The sequence below is a fragment of the Petromyzon marinus genome, chromosome 6, assembly GCF_048934315.1.
Source record: "Petromyzon marinus isolate PM22_M1 ecotype Great Lakes invasive population chromosome 6, UKy_Petmar_22M1.pri1.0, whole genome shotgun sequence".
NCBI lineage: Eukaryota > Metazoa > Chordata > Hyperoartia > Petromyzontiformes > Petromyzontidae > Petromyzon > Petromyzon marinus.
This window is the reverse complement of record NC_133672.1, coordinates 10,838,233-10,859,804: the sequence shown is the minus strand read 5'-3', so window position 1 is coordinate 10,859,804 and position 21,572 is coordinate 10,838,233. Positions and strand designations below refer to the sequence as shown.

The 21,572-nt window shown below is 39.8% G+C and overlaps 1 protein-coding gene across 49 annotated transcripts in view; it reads right to left on the bottom strand.

The window, feature by feature from the left end:
• Positions 1-21,572, bottom strand: part of LOC116939524 (neurexin-1-like) — a 297,761-nt gene that overhangs the window by 66,239 nt on the left and 209,950 nt on the right. For all 49 annotated transcript variants that reach the window (XR_004402416.2, XR_004402417.2, XR_012941093.1 and 46 more), the window contains one exon: positions 5,086-5,267. Coding sequence is in view for 45 of the 49 variants with exons in the window: in XM_032948001.2 (XP_032803892.1) it covers positions 5,086-5,267 (182 nt within the window). In the remaining 4 variants the exon portion in view is untranslated. The remainder of the gene's footprint in view (positions 1-5,085; positions 5,268-21,572) is intronic.

The following is a 21,572-nucleotide window of genomic DNA, read 5'->3' as shown; positions in this document are numbered from 1 at the left end:
CTCGTTCCCGAGTTCATTGTAGCACCACAGGACCACGAGGAATGCCAACGTCACAAGGAGGGACTAATTCAGCAGTACACAGACATGGCTGATGATAATGATGACAATAAAAGTAATTATGATAGTTTTTGCTTGAGTAATGCTAATAATTATTAATAGTAGAAAAATAATGTCTTAGACATTCATTTATTCAAGAGTGATATGCCACTATTGCCTGGTTAATATAATCTTAAATCCTGATGTGGACACTCCCAATACATAAAAGTTTCATGTCTGCTTACAACAATAAGAATAATTTCGCCTTTACTCACGTGATTAATGAATGAAGGCAAATAATTAAAAAAAAACTCAGTGGGACAAAATGAACACCTATAAAAGTAATATAACTGTGGGAAACAATGGGGGGGAAAAAAATGAGATCACTAAATTATTACCAATTAGGAATGTGGAAAACAGAATGACCACGATGCTTCCGTGTTGCTTCTTCTGAAAAGAGCAATAGGCATTAAAGACAGAATTCCAGACACAATGGAGTGGTGGCAGTGATCACGTCGAGTGCACCGTGGCTCGGCAAGCAGCACATCTCTGATAGCTTTGCTGTAAAATGGCCGTCCAGCTGCATTAACAGCATGCCCGCAGCGTTCCATCACTACAAATATTTGAGCCATACAATTTAAATTCCATTTCCAGAATTTTGCTGTTCGCCTCAACAATTTATTTGATATTCGTCTCCCTCCCTGCTAATATTTAGCTCCCCGTTTGGTTCTGCAATGCAGCTGTCAGATTGTGTGTAATTTTTTTAACCCAAATTTTCTATTCCATGGGGAAAAGTGATCCTTATATAGCCTGCTTCTAGGCCAGCAAGCCCTGGAGATGAGCCTAAAATATGCATCTAATGAGCTTCATTAAGGGTATAGGCAGCCTCCTGGTGATTTGATCAAAGTCCCATCAGGTAAAAAAAAAATCTTTGTTTTTACATCATTCCAGTGTTTAAAAGCAATGATGTTTGTTTTTGTTCTCATTGTCATAAACAGCCCACGTGATTACAATTATGGCTATCATCATTTAATAATGCCGAACATCATGCAAAAACGCGTTTGTTGATCGCCAGATGCAGTGTCGGTGATATTTCAAGGTGGCATTTTACTGGCTGATTCCCACCTTTGCGGTCAAATGAGGAAAGGGGGACCAATTGTATGGTATGTTGCTTGAGGCTCTTACATTAGCACATCTGCCTTCAAAGCTCCATGGTCTTTGCTAAGTAAGCAGCTTAATAGGCCTAATTTAGCATGGCACATGTGACTTCGCTGTAGAATACCTAACTATGCTCTTAATTCAGTTTACCAAAACAATCACCTTCATAATGACTCAAAATGAGGCAGTATGTCAAGATACCAAAGCAATGCATTTACTTGGTTCATCCTGCATAATGGGACAAACCATGCTTTCGAAAAACACCGATTTTAAATGTCACAATATATACATTTTTTATTATAGCAGAGAACGATTTTATTCCAGGTTAATAAAAAAAACCCCGCAAAGAATACACCTCTTTCTTTCAGTGCCAATGGGCAGGAATAATGCTCTCAAATAACCGATGCATGGTCTTTCATATATATAACATTTTATAACTGCACAAAATAATGGTGGGTGATAGCCAGGCAGGGTAAATTATTCACGGCTGCCAGTCAGCTGTGAATTTTCCTGCAAGCTATTATCTGTACTGCTTGTGGGCCTGGCTTTACTGAGCACACACACAAGCTAGCCATAAATTGTTACCAGGTGCCAATAGGAATCGGGCATGCTTGACAGTTGTTGCTGTAAACGTGGCTGAAAGATTGCCCAGTTCTATACCCTGTCACGTGATGTACAATGTCTTACTTGTGTGCAGGGACAGGAGTCATAAGGATGTGAAAACAAAATCCCATAGCAGTTGAAAATAATTATAATAATTTGTATGTTTCTTTAAAAGTCAAAGTGAGTTCCAGTTTAAATAAGTGTTGAGGCAGTGCTCATCTCCTGTTTATAGCCCCTGAGCCAGTAGTGGAAATTCCATATTCCTATGGCAAGAGCGATTCATTCCATAAGACAACCACTGTTGACTTCCCCAAAAAGGGCGTACTCGTTTGGTCAAGCCCGGATTGATGATGATTGGCTGGATCAACCCCCAATCAAGATTTTAACGCCTTCAGTTGCGAATCCGGAACACACTTTTACCCATTTGGTAAAAGTAAAGAGATCCTTAATCAAGAAAACAGGAAGAAAAAACCAAAAGCACTTCAAAAAAATCTACGCTTGAAATTGTGTTACATTTTGCATAATGCTTCGCATATATTAAGAACGTATTCAGCTGGAGGCTTCATGACAACACACAATTAGACCAATGTGTTATATTTTTGTTAAAAGTCTGAGTGGAAAGCTCTTTGAAAGAAATGTCCTGTTCAGAGAGGAATCAGCCGATCTTCAAAAAGATCTACAGCTCTCAACAAATACAAACTAACCATCACCATTTATGAACTTCTCAAAGAATATGTAATGCATTCCTTTATCAAAAAAAACACAATTCAAGAAATGCATGAAAGTGCTGGTACACAACATTTTTCAACCAAATTGAAATATAAGGCGTATTAACATACATTGTCTTTACAAACATGAATATAAAAAACACAGAGAAAAACAACACATCTATGCAAACAATATACACTTCATAACGTTGATGTTTCAGTGGATTTATATTGACTTTCTCCATATCTTGCTTCCAATCATCTGGCAATAGTTATTTTGCCCACAGCCACATTTTCTTGCTTGGATGTATGAGAAGAGAGGAAGCACGCAGATGTGTGTTTTAGATAGCTATGGCCTTGTCAGATAACTCACTAGACACGCCAGAGGCAAGGCATGCCTGATATGCTTGACCCAAGACTGTTCACCCAGCATTAAAAGTAACAGCCACATACAACCCATGTGCAAATTACATGTATTGTCTCGAACCTATGCTGCAATGAAGTGCTGTAGATTTAATTTACTTAATAAACATTTAACAACTGTATCATCTTCTTAGTTTTTTCGGTAAAGTCACGTTGAAGGGAAACAAAACCTGAAGACGACCGTTTGAGTTATGGTCGAAACGTCGTGAGAATTTTTTATTGTTTTATATATTTTATTATTTTGTTGTTTCCCTTCAACGTGACTTTACCGAAAAAACTAAGAACATGAATTACTGCAGTCACGAAAGCTTTAAATCAAAATTTAACTGTATCATCATCATCATCCTCAGCCATGATCTATCCACTGTTAGATGAAGGCGACCATCCACTGCCACGATCCCTCGCCAGTCTCGTAATGCACACGCCACTCACTTCTGCACAATATCTGTAATATCATTATCATCACCGAAAGTCAATCCACTGCTGGATGAAGGCCTCCTCAAATCGTCACCACCTCTCATGATCCTGCAATGCAATAATCCACCGTGCACCTGCGCACAAACTGACTTAATTGCAGCATCTCCTCGGATAACTGTATAGCCTGACTGTTAAAGTACTGTTTCACTCAGTCTAAAGATTCTTTTTCAGGAGGGTCTTGCCAAGTTTTCACAGTAGGAGCTGACGATTACCATATGTTTTCCATTTAAGTAATTGTAAGTTATTTTGCAAATGTGGCAAACTTGGACCATGACGCCAGCACAACATGGCCCACACTTCTTCGAATAACGTCACGGTATCGTTAATGTCAACTTTGAAGCAGACGGCACGTATTTAATATTTTGTGCACCCGCAGTATCAACCTATAATAATAATTGTATGTGAGCAGCAGTGGTGAGTCCAACTGAGTCGCAGACGTTGTCTTGGGAGCAACACTATTTATTACATCAACTCAACACAACATAACGTAACCTACACTCGGGTGTTGAACGCCAATCTAACCACGCTACGGCAGAACTAGACACGGTCCTGCTATCCCGGTCCAGACCATGAGCTGGGTCCCGGACCCCGTGGCTAGAGGCTTCTTCAACCCGACGTGGATCTTCACTCACCAACAGTCAAGAACTCCTGAGCCCCCCACGGGGGCCCCCGTTATATCGACCCGGGCTGGGGCTGACTCCACCTCTCGCCTCGCCCACCTTCTAGATCTCTCGAGCTCTTTCCCGAAGGCTCCGGAGAGCTCCTCTATACCACGTGACCATCCAGCGGCCCCCTCCAATTTCATCCGGTCATGTGTCGGCAGGTCAACCAGCGTATCATGCCCCAACGTAACCCTGGCTGGCTGACACTCTCTCTTGCTCCCTCACCGGGAGCCCGCACTGCACACTGTACGTGGTGCCTCTGCGCTGACCAGCGCTCACCCAAGCCCCGCTAGGGCTGGTACTACGCCCAGTAACCGGGCTGCACATAATGACAACATATTATCTGCCATGGCCTGGCAAGGCCGGCACCACACAGTGACATTCACAGTCACTACACATCTATAAAATTGCATGTAGAAAAGTACTAAGGTTAAATGTGATATGTAACCCTAACAAAAGACGAAAAAGAAAGTTGTATATTTAAAATGCATAATTCATACGAATTGCATCTCCGATTTGTGCGGTTGGCTACAGACATACAGACAAAGCGCTTCGTAACACGCAGTTTCCGCAGAGAGGCGCGGGGAGGAAACTAAAACAAGTGGGAAAGGTGGCCAGATCGGCCGTGAGATGTTAATTCTCTTTCCTAGTATGCAGGAGGTCATGGGTTCGATCGCCACCCTGACACCTGTAAACTTGGAGTTTACATGTTCTCCCTGTGCTCACATGGATTTTTCTCTTACCTCTAAATTTAAAAACATGCGTTAAGAGTAATTGACTGCTGTAAATTTCCACAAGATAATCCACTTTAAGATATCATTTGTGGCCAGGTCGCTGATGAAAAAGAGCTATATAGCTCAGTGAGCCTTACTTAGTAAGATAAAAAAATTGTTCCTATATTTATAGTTTATAGAACTGAGGCAAGCAATCACCCTGCTTAATCAAATCTATCCTCCGATTAGCACGGTTGGTTATGTACGGTGCGAAAAACGTTCAACATACATATGAACAGCACTTACGATGTGGAGTTGGATGAAGTCTCCGAGCGTGGCGGCGCTATCCACCCTCACGAGCACTGCGTCCCAGGTCCGCGTACTGAAGCCCACAGCGAGCCTGTCCGCGCGTGTGCTCGGCCGGTCATTGGGCGGCCACGTGTACGAGATGAGGCCACCGCCACGGCCAAAGATGTACGTAGTCCCAGCTGCAAAGCAACACACACACCCACACATAGGGGCGCCGCGGTGGTGAGATGTGAACTACCTCGCCTGGTATGCACGAGGTCGTGGGTTCGATCCCGACCCAGATGCCTGTTGTATATTTGGAGTTTGTATGTCTCTCTCCCCGTCGTCACGTGGATCTTTCTCCAGATCCCTCCACATTTAGAAATATGCGTTTATGGTTTTTGGCTGCTACACATTGCCACGTGATAAGTCACTTTGTTGAGCTATCATTTGTGACCAGGTCGCTTCTGAAAAATATTTACATAGCCCAGTGGGCCTTACCTGGTAAAATAAAAAAAATAGTTTCGTTTATAATTACAAAACACAGCCTGTCGTGCTTAATGGTTGCGTTGGTCGTGTTCTGTTTTTTGTTAACACAAATTACATTCAATACACAACACCTGCCGTGTTTTTTTCTCTAAACGTAACTGCTTTGCCGTTCTTGTTTTTACATTACTCCCATGCAGAGAAACTTGTGAAGGACATCACTTGTAAAGGGAGCAGATGAAAGGAATTGTCATCAAACAGCAGCCATTTTCTATCCACTGCTGAATAAAGACCTCCCCACATCGTGTCGATCGTGGTAGTTGTTTTACCATGCTACACTACAGCTGGTCAGTATGGGTCGGTCGATGGGGAGCCCAAGACCGGTTGGTTTGAGATGTCACTGGCCATTGGCTGTGACTCAAACTGTTGGCACCATGTTCAGTGAGCTAACCACTCCTCCACCGCTCACCTCACAATTACAAATGTTGCAAAATGCATATCACAAACATCCTTAAAAACTACGAAAATAGTTGATGTTTTTAGCTCCAGTTTTATAGAAATACTGCAGTGGGTATTTTGTAATATATTCGAAAATTCCATAATTTAGCGGTGGTGGAGCGGACCACGCACTGCGCTTTGAACCCGGAAACCCGAGGTTCCCTGCCACGGCTAACATCATCGATGAGTGATATGTATATGTATGTATGTTGAACTTCCTTCACACCGTTTGTGGTCAACCGTGGGAATCGGATACCTTACATTACAGTGGTGTAGATGTTCCACTCCTGACTATGGGCCACACATGAAGAAGATAAGCCCCAATATAGATTTGAAGTTTTCGATAAAGTCACGTAGGTATAAAATAAAATAAATAAAATCACGACGTTTCGATTGCAACACAAGCAATCATCATCAGGTGGGAAAACCACAGCAGTATTTTTTTTGCTGAAGTGGGAGAGAGAATTGCCGTGGTAAGAGGTTATATAGGCAAGGAAGGGGGAGGAGCAAGTGGGGAGAGGGAGGGGTGGGGGTATGGGGTAAGGAGAGGGAAAGCGTTGCGTGGAGTAGTAGTAGTACCAAGATAAGCCCCACAATCCACTGCTCAAGAAGACAGTTTGTGCTTTTTGAACAAAGCACCAAGAGTTCAAATGTTCAGGCAGGAATAGTTTCCCCTTTGATTCGCATATGTGCAGCATCCACATTAATATATAAGTGGAGTTTCACGGCACATGGCTGTCCTATTGTAAATCAATCAAATCATTAGAAAAAAACAATCGTTATTAACGGCTTTTGGAAAGGTTCAACGGGTTGATGATACAATCTATTACTGCACGAATAAGTTGTGTTTGTGTTTGCATAAAGTAATGTAGAAAGTATGTACAGAATAGCTGCACTTACAAATAAAATAGAAGTGTTTCAAGTGCAGATTTGTTGACTCCATGAAATATTTACCTATACTTTATCATGCACATATTTTCTAAATGAATTGTGTCTATCATCTGACCAAAATGATATCGATGTAACTGCCAAAAATGTTTGAAAAATACAAAAGTAATATTTGTTGATTCTGCAATAATTAAGTATATCACACCCAAAATGTTGGTTGGTGTTTTTATCCCTTAAAGTGCATTACAAAATATGCATTTGTTTTTATGGATCATATTTAGTAAAAGTTAAATCAAACCATGTGCCTGTTAAGAAACAGGTGCATTGTTTCAAAGTTGTATAATTCATTCCATGGGGATATTTTGCATACAGGTTATACAATTTAAATGACGGTGGCCTTGGTTTATAACGCAGTAATCCCAGAGGGCATATTAATGGTATGAATCAAACGAGCACGCCGTGAACCAAGAAGAAAGTGAGCGAAGTAATGTCAACCTAAACAATAAACCTGAAACATACAGGTTGTTATGACGAACCACTTGTAAACCTGGAACAATGTTCACTCTACCAGGACCCTGTTCGCTAAAACAGGTTCAATGACAATTTGAACTGAGTCTTTGAAGGAACACGTGAAAGCATTAACGCATCGCCACGTATGTGTACATGCGTTTCCACAGGTCTCCTTGTCAAATGCTAAATTAAACCATCACACACAGGTACATGTGTACAGTATTCACTACACAGTACATTGTGCTCTATAAAGTACATTGTAAAAATGGACGAGGATTGATGGTTTTGCAGTGTGTACGATTGCAATTTGCGGGGTGGCTAACGTCATGCGATAGCTAGTATGGAGGTAGAAATCCACACGAGAGAATGCTTTCCTGCAGGTGCATTCATTATAAATGGGGAACTATTATAAGCATGGTTTATTATCACGAGGTCATACTTTAAATCTGCCAACTGAATTAGACCTTGATGCTTGTAAATCATTAAATAAATGATATGTGTCACCAAATTGGACAGCAGAATTTACTTTTTAATTGAATCACAAAGGATTAAATTGTATTAATTATTTGTCTGCAATTTCGCAGCCAAATAATTTTCTCCATCTGGAATTATACAACGGCAACAATTCATTCTCAGTACAGCGCTTCCCCAGACATTTCAGCCATTTAAATTTAGAAGAAGAAAAATATCAGCGATAATAAATTACTGGAAACATTTGAATTGATTAGACATTTGTTTCCAATTGTAATACTCAGCGCTGTCATTTTTACTGAATGCACACTTTGAAATGTCTGATGATGGCCAAAGTTGGAAGACATTTGGTGCAGTGGTCACGTATCTTAAACACATGCCTAAAATAATGATCGCCACATTTAAACTGGTTTGGCAGCGCCTACATAAAAATCGGAAATGACCAAATGTTACAGCCATGTCATTCTGAAAAGCGTTTACACATGTACCAGTGGCCTCTTTGTTCTGCTTAAACATGTTTATTTATCAAGGGTTTTTGTAAAAAAAATAAACTGCCATTGTGATCCAGTATAATTATACACTTAGTCAGCAAGTATCAGAAGTTTAAAACCGGAATACTGTGCACATTCGACAGAAGGGCAGTACGCCTTGGAGCAAAGTTTAGATAAGAGGAGTTCAAGACATTTTCAAAACGGGATATTAAAGGTGTGATCACGTACAAGTATTGCTTCATTTACAGATTAGTCACTAAGAAGACTGCTGTACATTACAATTTTAATTACAAAAAATAACACTGAGGTTTATACAGTTCACATCCGATTGGAACTTATAATATCACATCTGCTCATGACCTGACTGATTTAGAGCTGATTGAAATTGATTCACGATTGTTTTGTTCCATTTTCATGCATACCAGTGAAATAAAATACTGATTTTGTTGATTGGGATTGGAAGTTAATGACTGTACAACAAGCTGGCAAAACAAACTATGTGTTGAATTAATCTGTGAAGATCAAATTAGCATCCGATTTTAATCGGCTCACAGTATAATTAATATATAGTATGCGAGGTCAGTGTATCTGATTCTGAGTCAGACTAATGGTGCACCCATAAGAAACAAGTATGAGATTCAAAATTATGTAAATCATATTAACCTTATGGCTCTCGCATAATGTCCGTGATGCAGTCATTTTTAGTTTGTTGATGGTCGGCGATGCGGCAATCGACTCATCTCGACGAGCTGTACACGATGCACCGCTGCGGTGGGTACGAGCGTTCAGGGTTTCAGCGGAATCGTCCTCGCTGCGTTTCGACATCTCGGAGTAGCACTGATTTTGTATTGATTGGTACCCCAGTCGCGGAGTTAGGTACACCCCTGGAAAAAATAGTGTCCCAGGAATAAATTATTTAATTGCCTCGGCGCCATATGTTGGACCGATACAAATGCTTTAGCAATACAGATTTTAAGTGTTTCTATCCCTCAACGTGAGGCCTCTACATTTATCTTGACGAAGCACGCATAATATTTGTCATAATTTTAATGGTCGCAACATTTACTTTAAATATGCAATAGTTGTTGCGATATTAATTGGATATAATATTTTCCGATTATTGATCGGCTTTCGTCGACAGTGGGAAAAAAAGGCTGTCATTTTTTTTTTACTAAATAAATCTTGAACTCGGGAAAAAATATCGTGCGATTTTCATGTAATAATTTATTTTAATCGTGCGCAAAAAATAACAAAAAAAGATACACAAAATCATACCGCTCGCGTAATTGCTAAAACAGCTGTGAAACTGCATGTAATTAGAGCTTATGCATCTGATTCATTTGAAGCGTTATAATCTCTCCAATTACAGAGATTTCATAACCAATGTGTGGTGTTGCCATTGACCGCCCTGTGAACTGACAATTGGTTATTTTCCAAGGGTGACCTTTATGAATTAAGCATTCATGTAACCTGCTTATAACATGCTAATAACTGAGTGAAGAGATACACGATGAAAACAAATTTCCTCGCAATATTTGACCAACAATAACAATTTAAATCCCTCTGTCAATTCACTGCTGGATGAAGGCCTCTCCTCACGATATCAGTCATGGTGGGTTGCGACTATATTTCACCATGCTGGTCAGTACGGGTTGGTGTAATGGGGGGTACCCAGCGCTCACCACTAATCATAACTGTGTCTAGAAATCAAACTAAGGGCACCAGATTTAAAGCGCAGTGATAGCCAATGCCCCACAATTCCACCCTGCTGAATTTGTAATATGTACTTGGAAACGTCATGTGTTTCAAGGTTCTGTAAAATAAAATCACTGTAATGAGAAAAAAAAAACCGTCATTTTTAAAAAAGTGCAGCAATTTGTCAAAACAGTCATGAAGAAGTGCAAATACTGTATTCATAACACAAATAATTGTTCATCACAGCATATCCTATATTATTACATTCTTGCGGCAACAATGTAAATGTTAACCTGAAATGAGCTGTGCAGTTTAACCACTGTATACAAATGCTCTTCTGTTCCTGATATGAAACACCCATTACGACCTCAACAAAGCACGTGTATAATGAGAAACTCCTGTCTTCTTTATCAGAACTGGTCACACTTAATCAAAGCTCCGTAAATACACGCCATGAATAAAATATTAACCGAATCAGTATTCGGGTTTGGAAAATAACATCTAAAAAGTAATGTGTCCTGAGTGTTATATATATATTTAAAATTAATATTATATAAAAAATATATGATCATGAAATGGATTGCGCTATGGATGTATCTGCAATATAAAAATGCATTTAGTTATTTCGTCGCCATCATAATTACATTTAATGACGACCTAAATATATATTGTGGCTTTTAGTACAACATTTTAGCATAGTTTACTTCTTCAAGGTAAAAAAAAAACAGCATATGGTTTCATGATGCCTATTTGAATAAAAACATACAAATTGATTTAGAGTGTTTTGTTTGTGGGAGCTCTCACGCTGCAAAACAATGTGTAAGAACATGCACCCAAATAAGTACCGTAATTAGTTAAATGATAGCAATGGATTATCTACATTACAGACGAAACGTGCTTAGGCATTATGTAGGGATAATGAATTCGTTGGTCATTTACAAATAACGTATCTAAACCCATGCAAATCACATGTTCGTCGTTTTAAAATCTACAAAGATGACTGCATGCATAACAAAAATATAACACATATTTTAAGAAGAGTTTTGCTCGATGAATGTTTCATTTCCTCCAAAAATGATTTTAAATTATTAGCAAGACGTCGATTTTCAAGAGAAATTTCTATTTTTATATTTCACTTTGGAATAATATGTTTTGTAACTCCTATTTGTATTTTTTTTACGTAAGTAAAACGCACAGTTCAAATTACAAAATGCATTTTTATTTAATCTCTACCATTCTCACGACGAGCCACACATGGCGCTATGATCAATAGACCACATTCAATATCCTCCCAAAATAATAATTTGCACTGAGGAAATAAACCTCGTCTATATCTCGCTTAAAATGTTCTAAAATGAGAAATTATAACGAGCACTGTATTATTCAGCATGATAGTGGGGGGGGGGGGAGTAAAAACACATAATATAAGCATAAAATATAGATGAATATCAAGCTTTCCTTATTCTGCAGATTTATATCATCCAAGACCGTGGTGTCAATTACCGCTGTGGTTCTCACATGATTCATTTCATGCATTGGCGACACCTAGGAACTCGTATTGCTGCAGGTCAAACCAGAAGGCATGCTGCATCTTGTTTTGTGAAACACGGGGCGACACGAGTTTTATTTCCACCATTTTCTTGTTGCCTGCTTCAGGGCAAAGGCATCACCATACTGCAAGTAAATTGCAGACGTGTGATGTGATTATGTCACTTCTGTAAGAGCAGCGTTGGCTTATGGTACTGGCGGAGGTGCAGCAATATACTGCAATTCACAATGGCGAGAAAATAATATCTTATTTCTTGCCTGGTACACGCATTTCTGTAGATATTATCTTTGTTATTTTTCTCACTGGCTAGTATAAAACGTACAAACTCATACAATGCCACGTGGATTTGAATTAGCAGTGAAGAGGAAATAAATCAATATTGCGGCTAGCATCCATCTTATCATATATTGCACAATAAAAAAACCTAACAATATTATATTACATCCTTTTGCGACTCATTGCACCTACATTTATGGTGTGAAAATCTGTAAAAAAAAAAACCAACACCACGTTATATTTTATGGAATTTAAAGATCGCAGTTTATTCTGGCTTCTGTATTATAAAAACAAAATGACAACAAAAATCAATTATGAATACAACTTGTATCACTAAATGTAATTATATTTTCAGGACTGATAACAATTCTTCCACAAGGAAACTATGCAATCGTGTTCTCAATGAAATGCAGAGCAGTGGACTTAGCAACATGGAATAATGAATGTGCGTGAGAGAATCGATGATGAAGCTGAGCTTTGGGAGTCAGGGGTGATGGTGCTAACATTCTGCTTCTCAACAGATGTTAAGCCACAAACTGCGGCACTGGGCCTCTAAGCCAGAAATCAATGTCACTGACCACAACAGGGACAGTTTCACAGTAGATCAATGCCTGAATTGCAATGAGGAGACCAGTGCCATTGCACTTGAAGTAAAAAAGGATTCACAAGCAATCTGGTACTTAGGAGTTGAGCTTTCAAAATAATGTAAGGAAGTAATACCATTTCATTGCTGTAGTGTGTTGAAAGTGAAACTTATTGCAACGAATGATGTTTTTCTTTTGCTTAGAGAACAACTGAAATGCATTACATAAACAAAGGATGTTATCTGTATAAATTACAAGAATGCTTTGATAGGAAATCTATTTTCACAAGCGACCTTTCCCGAACCACGACCGACTCCAACGAGATGTGTGCCGAAGATTTAACCTAGTACTGTATTACTAATCTTAATAATCAAGATATCAAATGCTGATTTCTTTGCATGGACGTGAGAAAGTGTGCTGTGCACGGTGTCCCATAAGTCTGGAATCATTGGATAGGGCGTCGAGGGCCTGTGGAATGACCAGCAAGAAGCCTCGATCTCACACCACTGAATTTTTATCGCCGAGGTCACTTGAAGGCGCTGGTCAACACGGATACAATTCAGAGTGTTGAACATTTGCGGCAGTGCGTTATTGACGCATGTAACACCATTACCCCTGATACCATTTACCATGTGCTTGCTGACTGGGTATCTCGTCTGGAGTTGTGTATCAGGAACAATGGTGGACACATTTAGCACGTTCTGTGAATAAAAGCGTTATTATTTCCTTCGTATACATTTCCCTATGATTCCACACTTATGGGAGACCCTGTATAAAGCTTTGGCCATCTCAAGCCATGACGTCATACTCAACATCAATAAAAGAGTGTGTTGTGCATACATTCCTTCGATGATAAAGTACATAATACCACGTACAGTGCTGGAGAAAATAACAACAGTAAAAATAATTTACATGTGGATGAAGACTTTCCTATATCGTGTTGATTGAAATGGCGCTGCACTTGTTGTGAGGACATAGTAGCAATCCTCACAACAACGAGTGGAGCGCCGGGCAGCTAAAAGCATATTTGTTGGCACAGTAGTTGGTTTTATTTGCCAGTTATCTCAAGCAGTTAACCCATAACACATGAGTCTGTTTGTGTTCGTGTTTTTTTGTTTGTTGTGGTTGCACCCGATTCAAGAGCCGAATGGCTCACAGGGCTATACCAAGATAAATAAACTGAAACTGAAAAACTGTCCCATGACCTCATGTCAGCGAGCCTAAAGGTGCACCTAGCCTGGCACAGGTACTGTGGTGACGTCACCGCCACTTAGTGGCAAATTGTAACTGTTGATATTGACCACACTTCACCACCCTTGATCAGCGTTGGTTGGTAACGGGGTCCGGTTCAGACATCACACACCGCTCATGTTCGCAAATTCTGGGAATCGCCTTCAGTTGCCAACGTTTTGTCGAGCAATGTTTCATCCACTGCGCCACTGACCCAATGCACCCCCTGTACAGACGTACACGTGTACGTCTGTAAAATCCTTTACAAATACTTAATATGGTCAGATCCTCTTTACGAGCCGAACAAAGTTATTTCCATTCTGATTTATTTGTAAATAGATTGAGGGATAATCATGAATTATAGTAATGACAATGACCTCTACCATGACCACTTTAATATTCACTCCGATGGTACTCCAGCTGTATTTTTGTTACTGATTGAATGGTAATATCAATATTGCACACAAGCTACTATTAACTTTCATGATAGAAACATTGCAAAATTTCAGGTGAAATAGTTGTTCTCTCCATATTTTCAAACCGAGTCTGTGAAAACAATGAGAGCATTCCATTTGTCTTTGTGAAAGTCTGTATGCGCTTACAATGATACTTAAAGAAAATCTTAAGAGCTTGGGACCCCCGCTCATCGCAATTCCTGCTTCCACCCAAGGAAATATATTATTGTTTTCGGAGAATGTGCTCCACACACTTAGTAATCGGTAAAAATAAGTTCCAAGATAATATCTTCTGAGATTTACAGTTGAGCTCTAGTGTTTTCATTACCCTTTTAAATAGTAATACGCACTCAGGTCCTCTACAGGAAATACAAAGGGCGAAATTGTGTGTTTAAATTAAAATGTCCCAACACTAGGCCCAATGCCCTGTCAGCATTAGTCGATGGAATCGCATTCACTGTCCTATAATGTGTGCTTTCGAGATGCCTTAATGCACATATTGCAATTGTTATTGTGTGCAGATTGTGTCAAAACATTGCCCTATTCGATCTTACAGAGGAAACTAAAATATTTTGCATATTTTAATGACCCACATTAGTGATAGCAACGTTTTTATATGCATAAACATGACTTTGGCAGACAATTTGCTATCTATATAGGATCACTTGCTTTTTGTGTTTTTAAATAATTTTAATTGGGCAGATAATAAAAAAAACAGGACATTTCTATCTGCATAGTAATGTAGGCAGTTTATTATATCCACGTACCTATCGCTAAGCAAGTGACCAATATATCTTTTGATTAATTTGGTTCATATTACCTTGATATTTCACAGGCGTACACATTTACCATAAGATAATTCACATTAAGAATCCTAAATATGCATTACTGTAATTCGTGATGCATGTTTATGGTCAATTTGACATTCATGAGCCTTTACTCGGAATCTGTGGTACCCCAAGGTCCAATTTTACTTTCTTACCATACAGTTTTCTATTAATTCAAAAAACTCCTTGAGGTAATGCTTATTTCATTTTAGAACACTTCTATTACATACCAAAAACTACATCTCTTAAAAACACCAGTGATAACAGTGATACATGGTTTCATATTTGGTGCATCGTGATATTCTGCAACCAGTTTCCTTATGGGGATATTTCTATATACCTTAATTATAGGTCTTGTTAGTATAACCCATTACTGAATTTATTTTCAAATTACGGAACATTCTGTTTTGTTCCGAAGTGATTTCAATTCGAATTTCAATGAAATTCAGAGGAATACTATGGTTGTAAATGTAATGCAGATGGAGATCTTTAAAAGTATAGAGAATTAGTATGCCATGGACATCACCTTGTAGTATAACAAACAATCTGTTTGAGGGAGAATGTTTGTTAAACAATGACAGATGATAACTTTTAAAGAGATACAGCCCTCATATTTTATCACATGTGTGAATAATATAAGAAATGCAAATTCAACATCTGTAACATTTTAATTGAAGCTATTTATAATATTAATGCATTTCTGTTGTTGGTTGGAATTGTATAGGGGTGTATTATGAAATAAATATGACAGGCAGGAGAGAAAAATTCATACTAAGGTGCATTCTCTACCACAATGTCATGACTGCATATGAAATGTTGCAGACCTGTGAAAAGTCATTCATACTGGGATGTGGAGGAAACATCACACCAGTCGGTTGTCATGACCACACACCACAAAGCTCTGCTTGGCAACATGATAACACCCTGTGGACAACCAACAAGGATACAGCCATCCCAGTAGACAGTCTTGAAAGGATGGAAATGTACCGATTTCCTCTTTCTTTCTGCCTCGCTTGTCATCTTAATATAAAATACATCTTGAAAATGCATACACCTTTAATAGCGAAAAGGAATACCTACTGTAGAATCCAATACATATTTCTGAAGAAATACTCAACACTGCATTCTCACAATGCCCGTTTTTTTCCTTAAGCACAAACATTTTTTGTTCAGGAAAGGCTCTTTCATTGTAATTAATCTTATACAAGGGCAGGAGACAGTTTTTTGGAATATTACATTTACTCTATTTGTAGTACAACAAACGTTAGCATCATTACACAGCATAACATTTTATTCTTGTGTGCAGTGGCAAAAAAACACAAACAGCTTCAGACGACGATGTTTGGTCAAGTGGTTCTCTGATGGATTTGAACGCAGCAGATGATCCCAGAGCAGAGGCTGCCAGGCATGATAATGACTTGCCAGGGACAGGTCTCCCACATTCATTACACTCCGTCACCACCAGATTATAGATGAAGCCATTAGTCTATCGTTACTCTGAGAAATTGCCACTCCCGTCGATTCTATCCCCACCGGTTCCCTGGGCCGTAACTAAAGCTTTGCTTCCAATTGGGTCACACTACTGGGCTACCAATTGTAGTGTTTCACTAGACTAATATTTCATCCCCTATAAATGAGCCATTAATCCGAAACTTAATTTTCTGATGAAATGAACAAACATAATTTAGCATCTAAAGTACAGCGTTAAACTGTTCTAACAACAGCGACGTTAATGTGCATTACAGTTAACCTATTCGGCCTGGTGGTGATGTGGCAGTGCTTGACTCTCAATAGGAAGACCATGGATTTGAATGTTGGTAGGGTATCCACTTACCCCACTGTGGTCGGAAAAAAGTCAAGTGTGGTTGAATGTGACATTTCTACAACTGGCTCAGAGCTGCCAGTGCAGACGAACACCTTCCCACACTCCCCTTGAACTAGGATACACTGCGACTCTCTCTCCACATTGTCGTTAACGTGCGACCTTTACCACCATACCCGTGTTCTTGTTCGTGTTGTTTCACTACTGGGTTCTCGTCCCTTTTGTTGATGTTGGAATAAGTTCAGCAATGTTCCACGTTTTGAGATGTAATTCGCATCATAATTATCATTTACATTCATGTTCACCAATAACAAAAAAGACATGTCCATTTAGTAGACAAACAAATTACTTGAACAAAAAAACAAATATGTGATGGCAATCTCCTTTGTTTACACAGTACATTCTATAAAACAGTGGCTTTTGTCAAATTCTTCAGAGTTAGAATTACCGTGCAGCTATGCTAGCTTCTAGAAGGTTTCAATACCTACGATTTCACCTGATCTTGCAATCAGACCAATGCTGGATGAATGCCCCCCCCCCGCCCCCAAAACCTGTCAATATCCACCAAGCACCTGCAACAACAACCGCCATTGACGTCCCCACGGCGCTTGTGGCAGGCTAAGTGCACTTTAAGGCCACGTGAAGTGTCGAATGACCTGAGTCTGTCACGGGACAGACTCAGGTGCCACTTGCTGTGTTTCAAGCACCTGAACTCCCATGAGCACAAACTCAATTGAAATTGCTGTACTGGTCTTGTGGAAAGAATGGTCCCTGTCATGATAATGTGGATATTTCACCACTGGCTAAGAATGACTGTCTATCAACAGAGATGAGTGCTTCCTCGATTCTCATTTAAGTAGGGAAACACTTTTAACTTTCACTTGACCGATTCAAAGTTAAATGTCCTGTATGGTGGTATGAGTGGCTCCGTTTCAGTCGACTCAATGGCATAGTGCAGTGACGTCTTATTCAGGGCAGAGTGTAAGGTTCCAGTAATTACTTGGGCTTTATCTAAACAAATTAAAGATATTTATTAAGGTTCACGGGCAAATAATTAAAATGTAATGTGCCAATGATGTTTTAATTATGTAACATTGAGGATCCATGTCTATATCTTTCGAGAGGAGGAAATGCTTTACTGCACTTGCATGTCCCGGTTATCTAAGGTGGAAATTTTATTTCTGACAGCCTGTCATAAGAAGTTGACTGCATTAAACAAGGTTGATTCCTTTATTGTTACCATCCACAGCTGCTCTCAGATCTCTGTTTTCATGCTGATGCTGTTTGAACTTCAAAGGATTCTGAAAAGTTTCCAAACCTACATTGCAAAGTTGACAACCAGAAATATGTTTGTTCTATTGTAAAAAAAAAAAAATGTTTATAAGCAGAATTTGTGTGTAAAATATGAATTAACATTATTCACACATCCCCCAGTAAATCCCAGTCAAGATATGACTACACTCCTCATGAATGCTCTTCATAAATGTTGTGGCTGTAAGATAAATTTGTCAATCATGCTCGTTGTCCTTTCTACAAAAGTAATTCAGCTTGTCCTATTTTACTTTGTATAATAAATGTGTCCCATTACTTGTACATCTTGAATGCAGTGGAAGGCTATGGAATATACAATGACACAGTTGGTACTCATTATTTTTAACTCTCTAATTAGAAAATATACATTTCTGTTCTAAAATAGCTTAGTTTATTTTATATCGGTATCATTAGGTAAGTATATGAACTGTGAAGTTCATCGTATTATAATATATCAAGTTAATTATATATATAAAAAATAATGGACTTGTTATGTGATAATAAACACAACTTTGTTCTCAGAAAACGCATAACTACTTACAATACACCTTCTTTAACAGTGACCGAAATAACATTGGTGAGATCAAATTACATATAGGGCTTATTTACTCACACTGCCTAATAGCAACCTATAAATGCTGCATCACACTTGCAAAGGTAGAATAAACTGGGAAGAGCTATTTACAAATTGTGAGTGTGGAAGGCATTTATTATATCCAACTTGCATTTCCCCATGTTTCCAACAGAGAGTGAATTATTCACCATGGTGATGTCCGCGACATGCGACCATACACGCAGTGCACTAAGTTGGAGAGGCTCCATAAGAAATCTGCACAAGTTTGTACATCTCTTGACATAATTTATCTCAGCATACAGCAGCTGCCATGGTGCAATGGTTAGCACCACGGGAATCCCAGCATGGCAGTTGAAACAAAAGGACACGTTTCTTAAATCCCTCCACCTCCGTCCAACCAGCAATATCAATGGCCACTATTGACATATCGTGTGTGGTGGGGTAACCTGTGGGTACTCCCACCTCTCTTTTTGCACACAGCGTTGGTGTACGGTGCTATTTCAGGAATATTTTTGATGTTTTTTTTTCCCTGGATTTTTGGTTTGCAAGTCACATAATCACTTTAAGATGTTTTCTTGTTCATGTTTTTTTGTTTGTCGCGGTTGCACCCGATTCAAGAGCCGAATGGCTCACAGGGCTATACCAAATAAATGAACTATGAACTCCCACCACGTTGGCCAGTTGGGAATACGTGGCTAAAATAAAAAAAAACCCTCTAGATGGGGCTCTCTCGAGCTCCCTCGAAAGGTAGGTCCTTCCGGGAGAAGTGGCGTGTGCAAGTAATTCCTGGGTTGCACCTTTACCTTTATCTATATTTCAGAATGCAACAGCTGCTGGCCAGGTGATTCTTTGCTTTTGTCCTGACCTAGTTGGAAAGGTCAAATCCAAGTCTAGGGTCAACTCGGTCCATCGTTATTCCAGGTTTGATAAAACATGAAAGTGAGCACCACACCATACTAAATTGGTCACACCATACTAAATTTGGTCAGGGAGAGACCATTAGCACCATTAATGCCAATTACTTACCCAGAAAGCACCGCAGAAACTCGAGACTTTTTTTTATGAGGGTACTGCATTTCGATGTGCGGTCATTACCATTAATGAGTGTTTGGCATGTGGGGCAACACTAGAGCATCCATAAAAGATCCCTGCATAGAGGGGAATATCATCAAAGCTCCGCACAGATAGATTAAATGTAAACACATTCTCAATATAGTGAGTGGACCAAACCTATTTGAGGACTGCACTCGTTGCTGTCGTGCCATCTGTGAACACCAGGATTTTAAACATGGCATGGGGTTGCACTTTGGCATAATGGGGACAAAGGCTGGCGTAATTGTGTGTGCTTGACAGTTGTAAGCCCAGTTCACATGCTGCTCTGATCTGCTGGTTGGGGCTGATGGGGCAATTATTAGGATCCGCCAGCTGTGGGGGGCGTAGCAAGGGCATGCCTCTTACTGCACCCAATTTTCACCACCTAAGCTTTGGCTGGAGAATCAGTCAGACGTTTTTACAAGCACCAGGGCCGTGCTATGGTTCGCACACTGGACCTGACATCCAGAGGTCGCCGGTTCGATTCCATCATCAGCAGTTGAAACAGTGATTTGCACCTCTCAGCCTCTGTCCCCACGGCAGTATAAATGGATACACCACATTTAGTTGATTGGCACGTCACGTGTGGTGGGGTAAAGTGTGGGTACTACCACCACTTCCAACACATCTGGTCAATGTGGAAGAGTAGACCGAAAATCATCTAGAGTTCCTTCTCGTGGTGGACCTTCTGCCAACAGTGGTGTAGACAGGAAATTGCAGGGTTGCACACCTATGTCTCTTGCTGTCTCGCAAGGGCGTTTTCTGGGTAGAGCGATACCACCTTCATTCAGGCTCAACTCATATTGAAGAAATCTATTCGCCTTCCCAGCAGATAACTCTGCGAGCTTAATACGTAGCATATCCAGGCATAAGTCAGAGCATGAGCAGCAGGGTATGAGTTGCTATTTGTTCGCAAAGTGGAAGGGTTGGACTTTTTACGGGGAAAATAAAGAGCAGAGGAGAGGAGAGAAAGCCGAAGGCTGCATCCACACGGAGAGCACAGCAAGAGCAGATGGAGACAAGTGAAGGCAGATAAGCAATTACAGACAAAGGGACAGAGATGTAGAGAAGAAAAAATACTGGGCACAGACATGGAGATAACAAAACACTGCCAGCAGCAGCAACAAAGTGTGTTCTTATTATGGGCACCAGAAGCAATGCTTGAGAATTAACTAGTCATACATCCTCGATGTAGGACTCAATGAGGCCTTTCTGGATTAAAAATCAAGACGTCATCAAGGCCAAAGCCAACGTTTTACCCTCTGCCAGATCCTGCAACTGTTGCACAGTAGACATGCTACCTCCAAGCTGTGCCCTGACAGTCTCCCACGATCTGCTCTTTGATGTTTTACCGTCGGTTGCCAGACTTGGGGAGACCACTCCTCCAATGGCTGTGTCGGTAACAGGCCCTAATATGACACATACTGCACATATCCCACCCAGCGGTGCTTGTAATCATTACCCACAATACTCTGACTACATTCGTAACGATGCATCAATGAGTCATTTAAAAATTTATTGTCACACACTCGATACATCGAAGGTGCGCCATCTACTATTTACGATTTATTCAAATTATATCCAAGCAAAATACACCACTAATGTTACATGATGTTGAAACAAGACGGACCAACAACAACAACAAATGAGAAACAATAAAAAAGTGCAAACGTAAAACAATTGAGATGAAAGAATGAGTTCTTGAATAACACCCTGAATCAAGATAGTTCATCGTGTCCCTGGTGC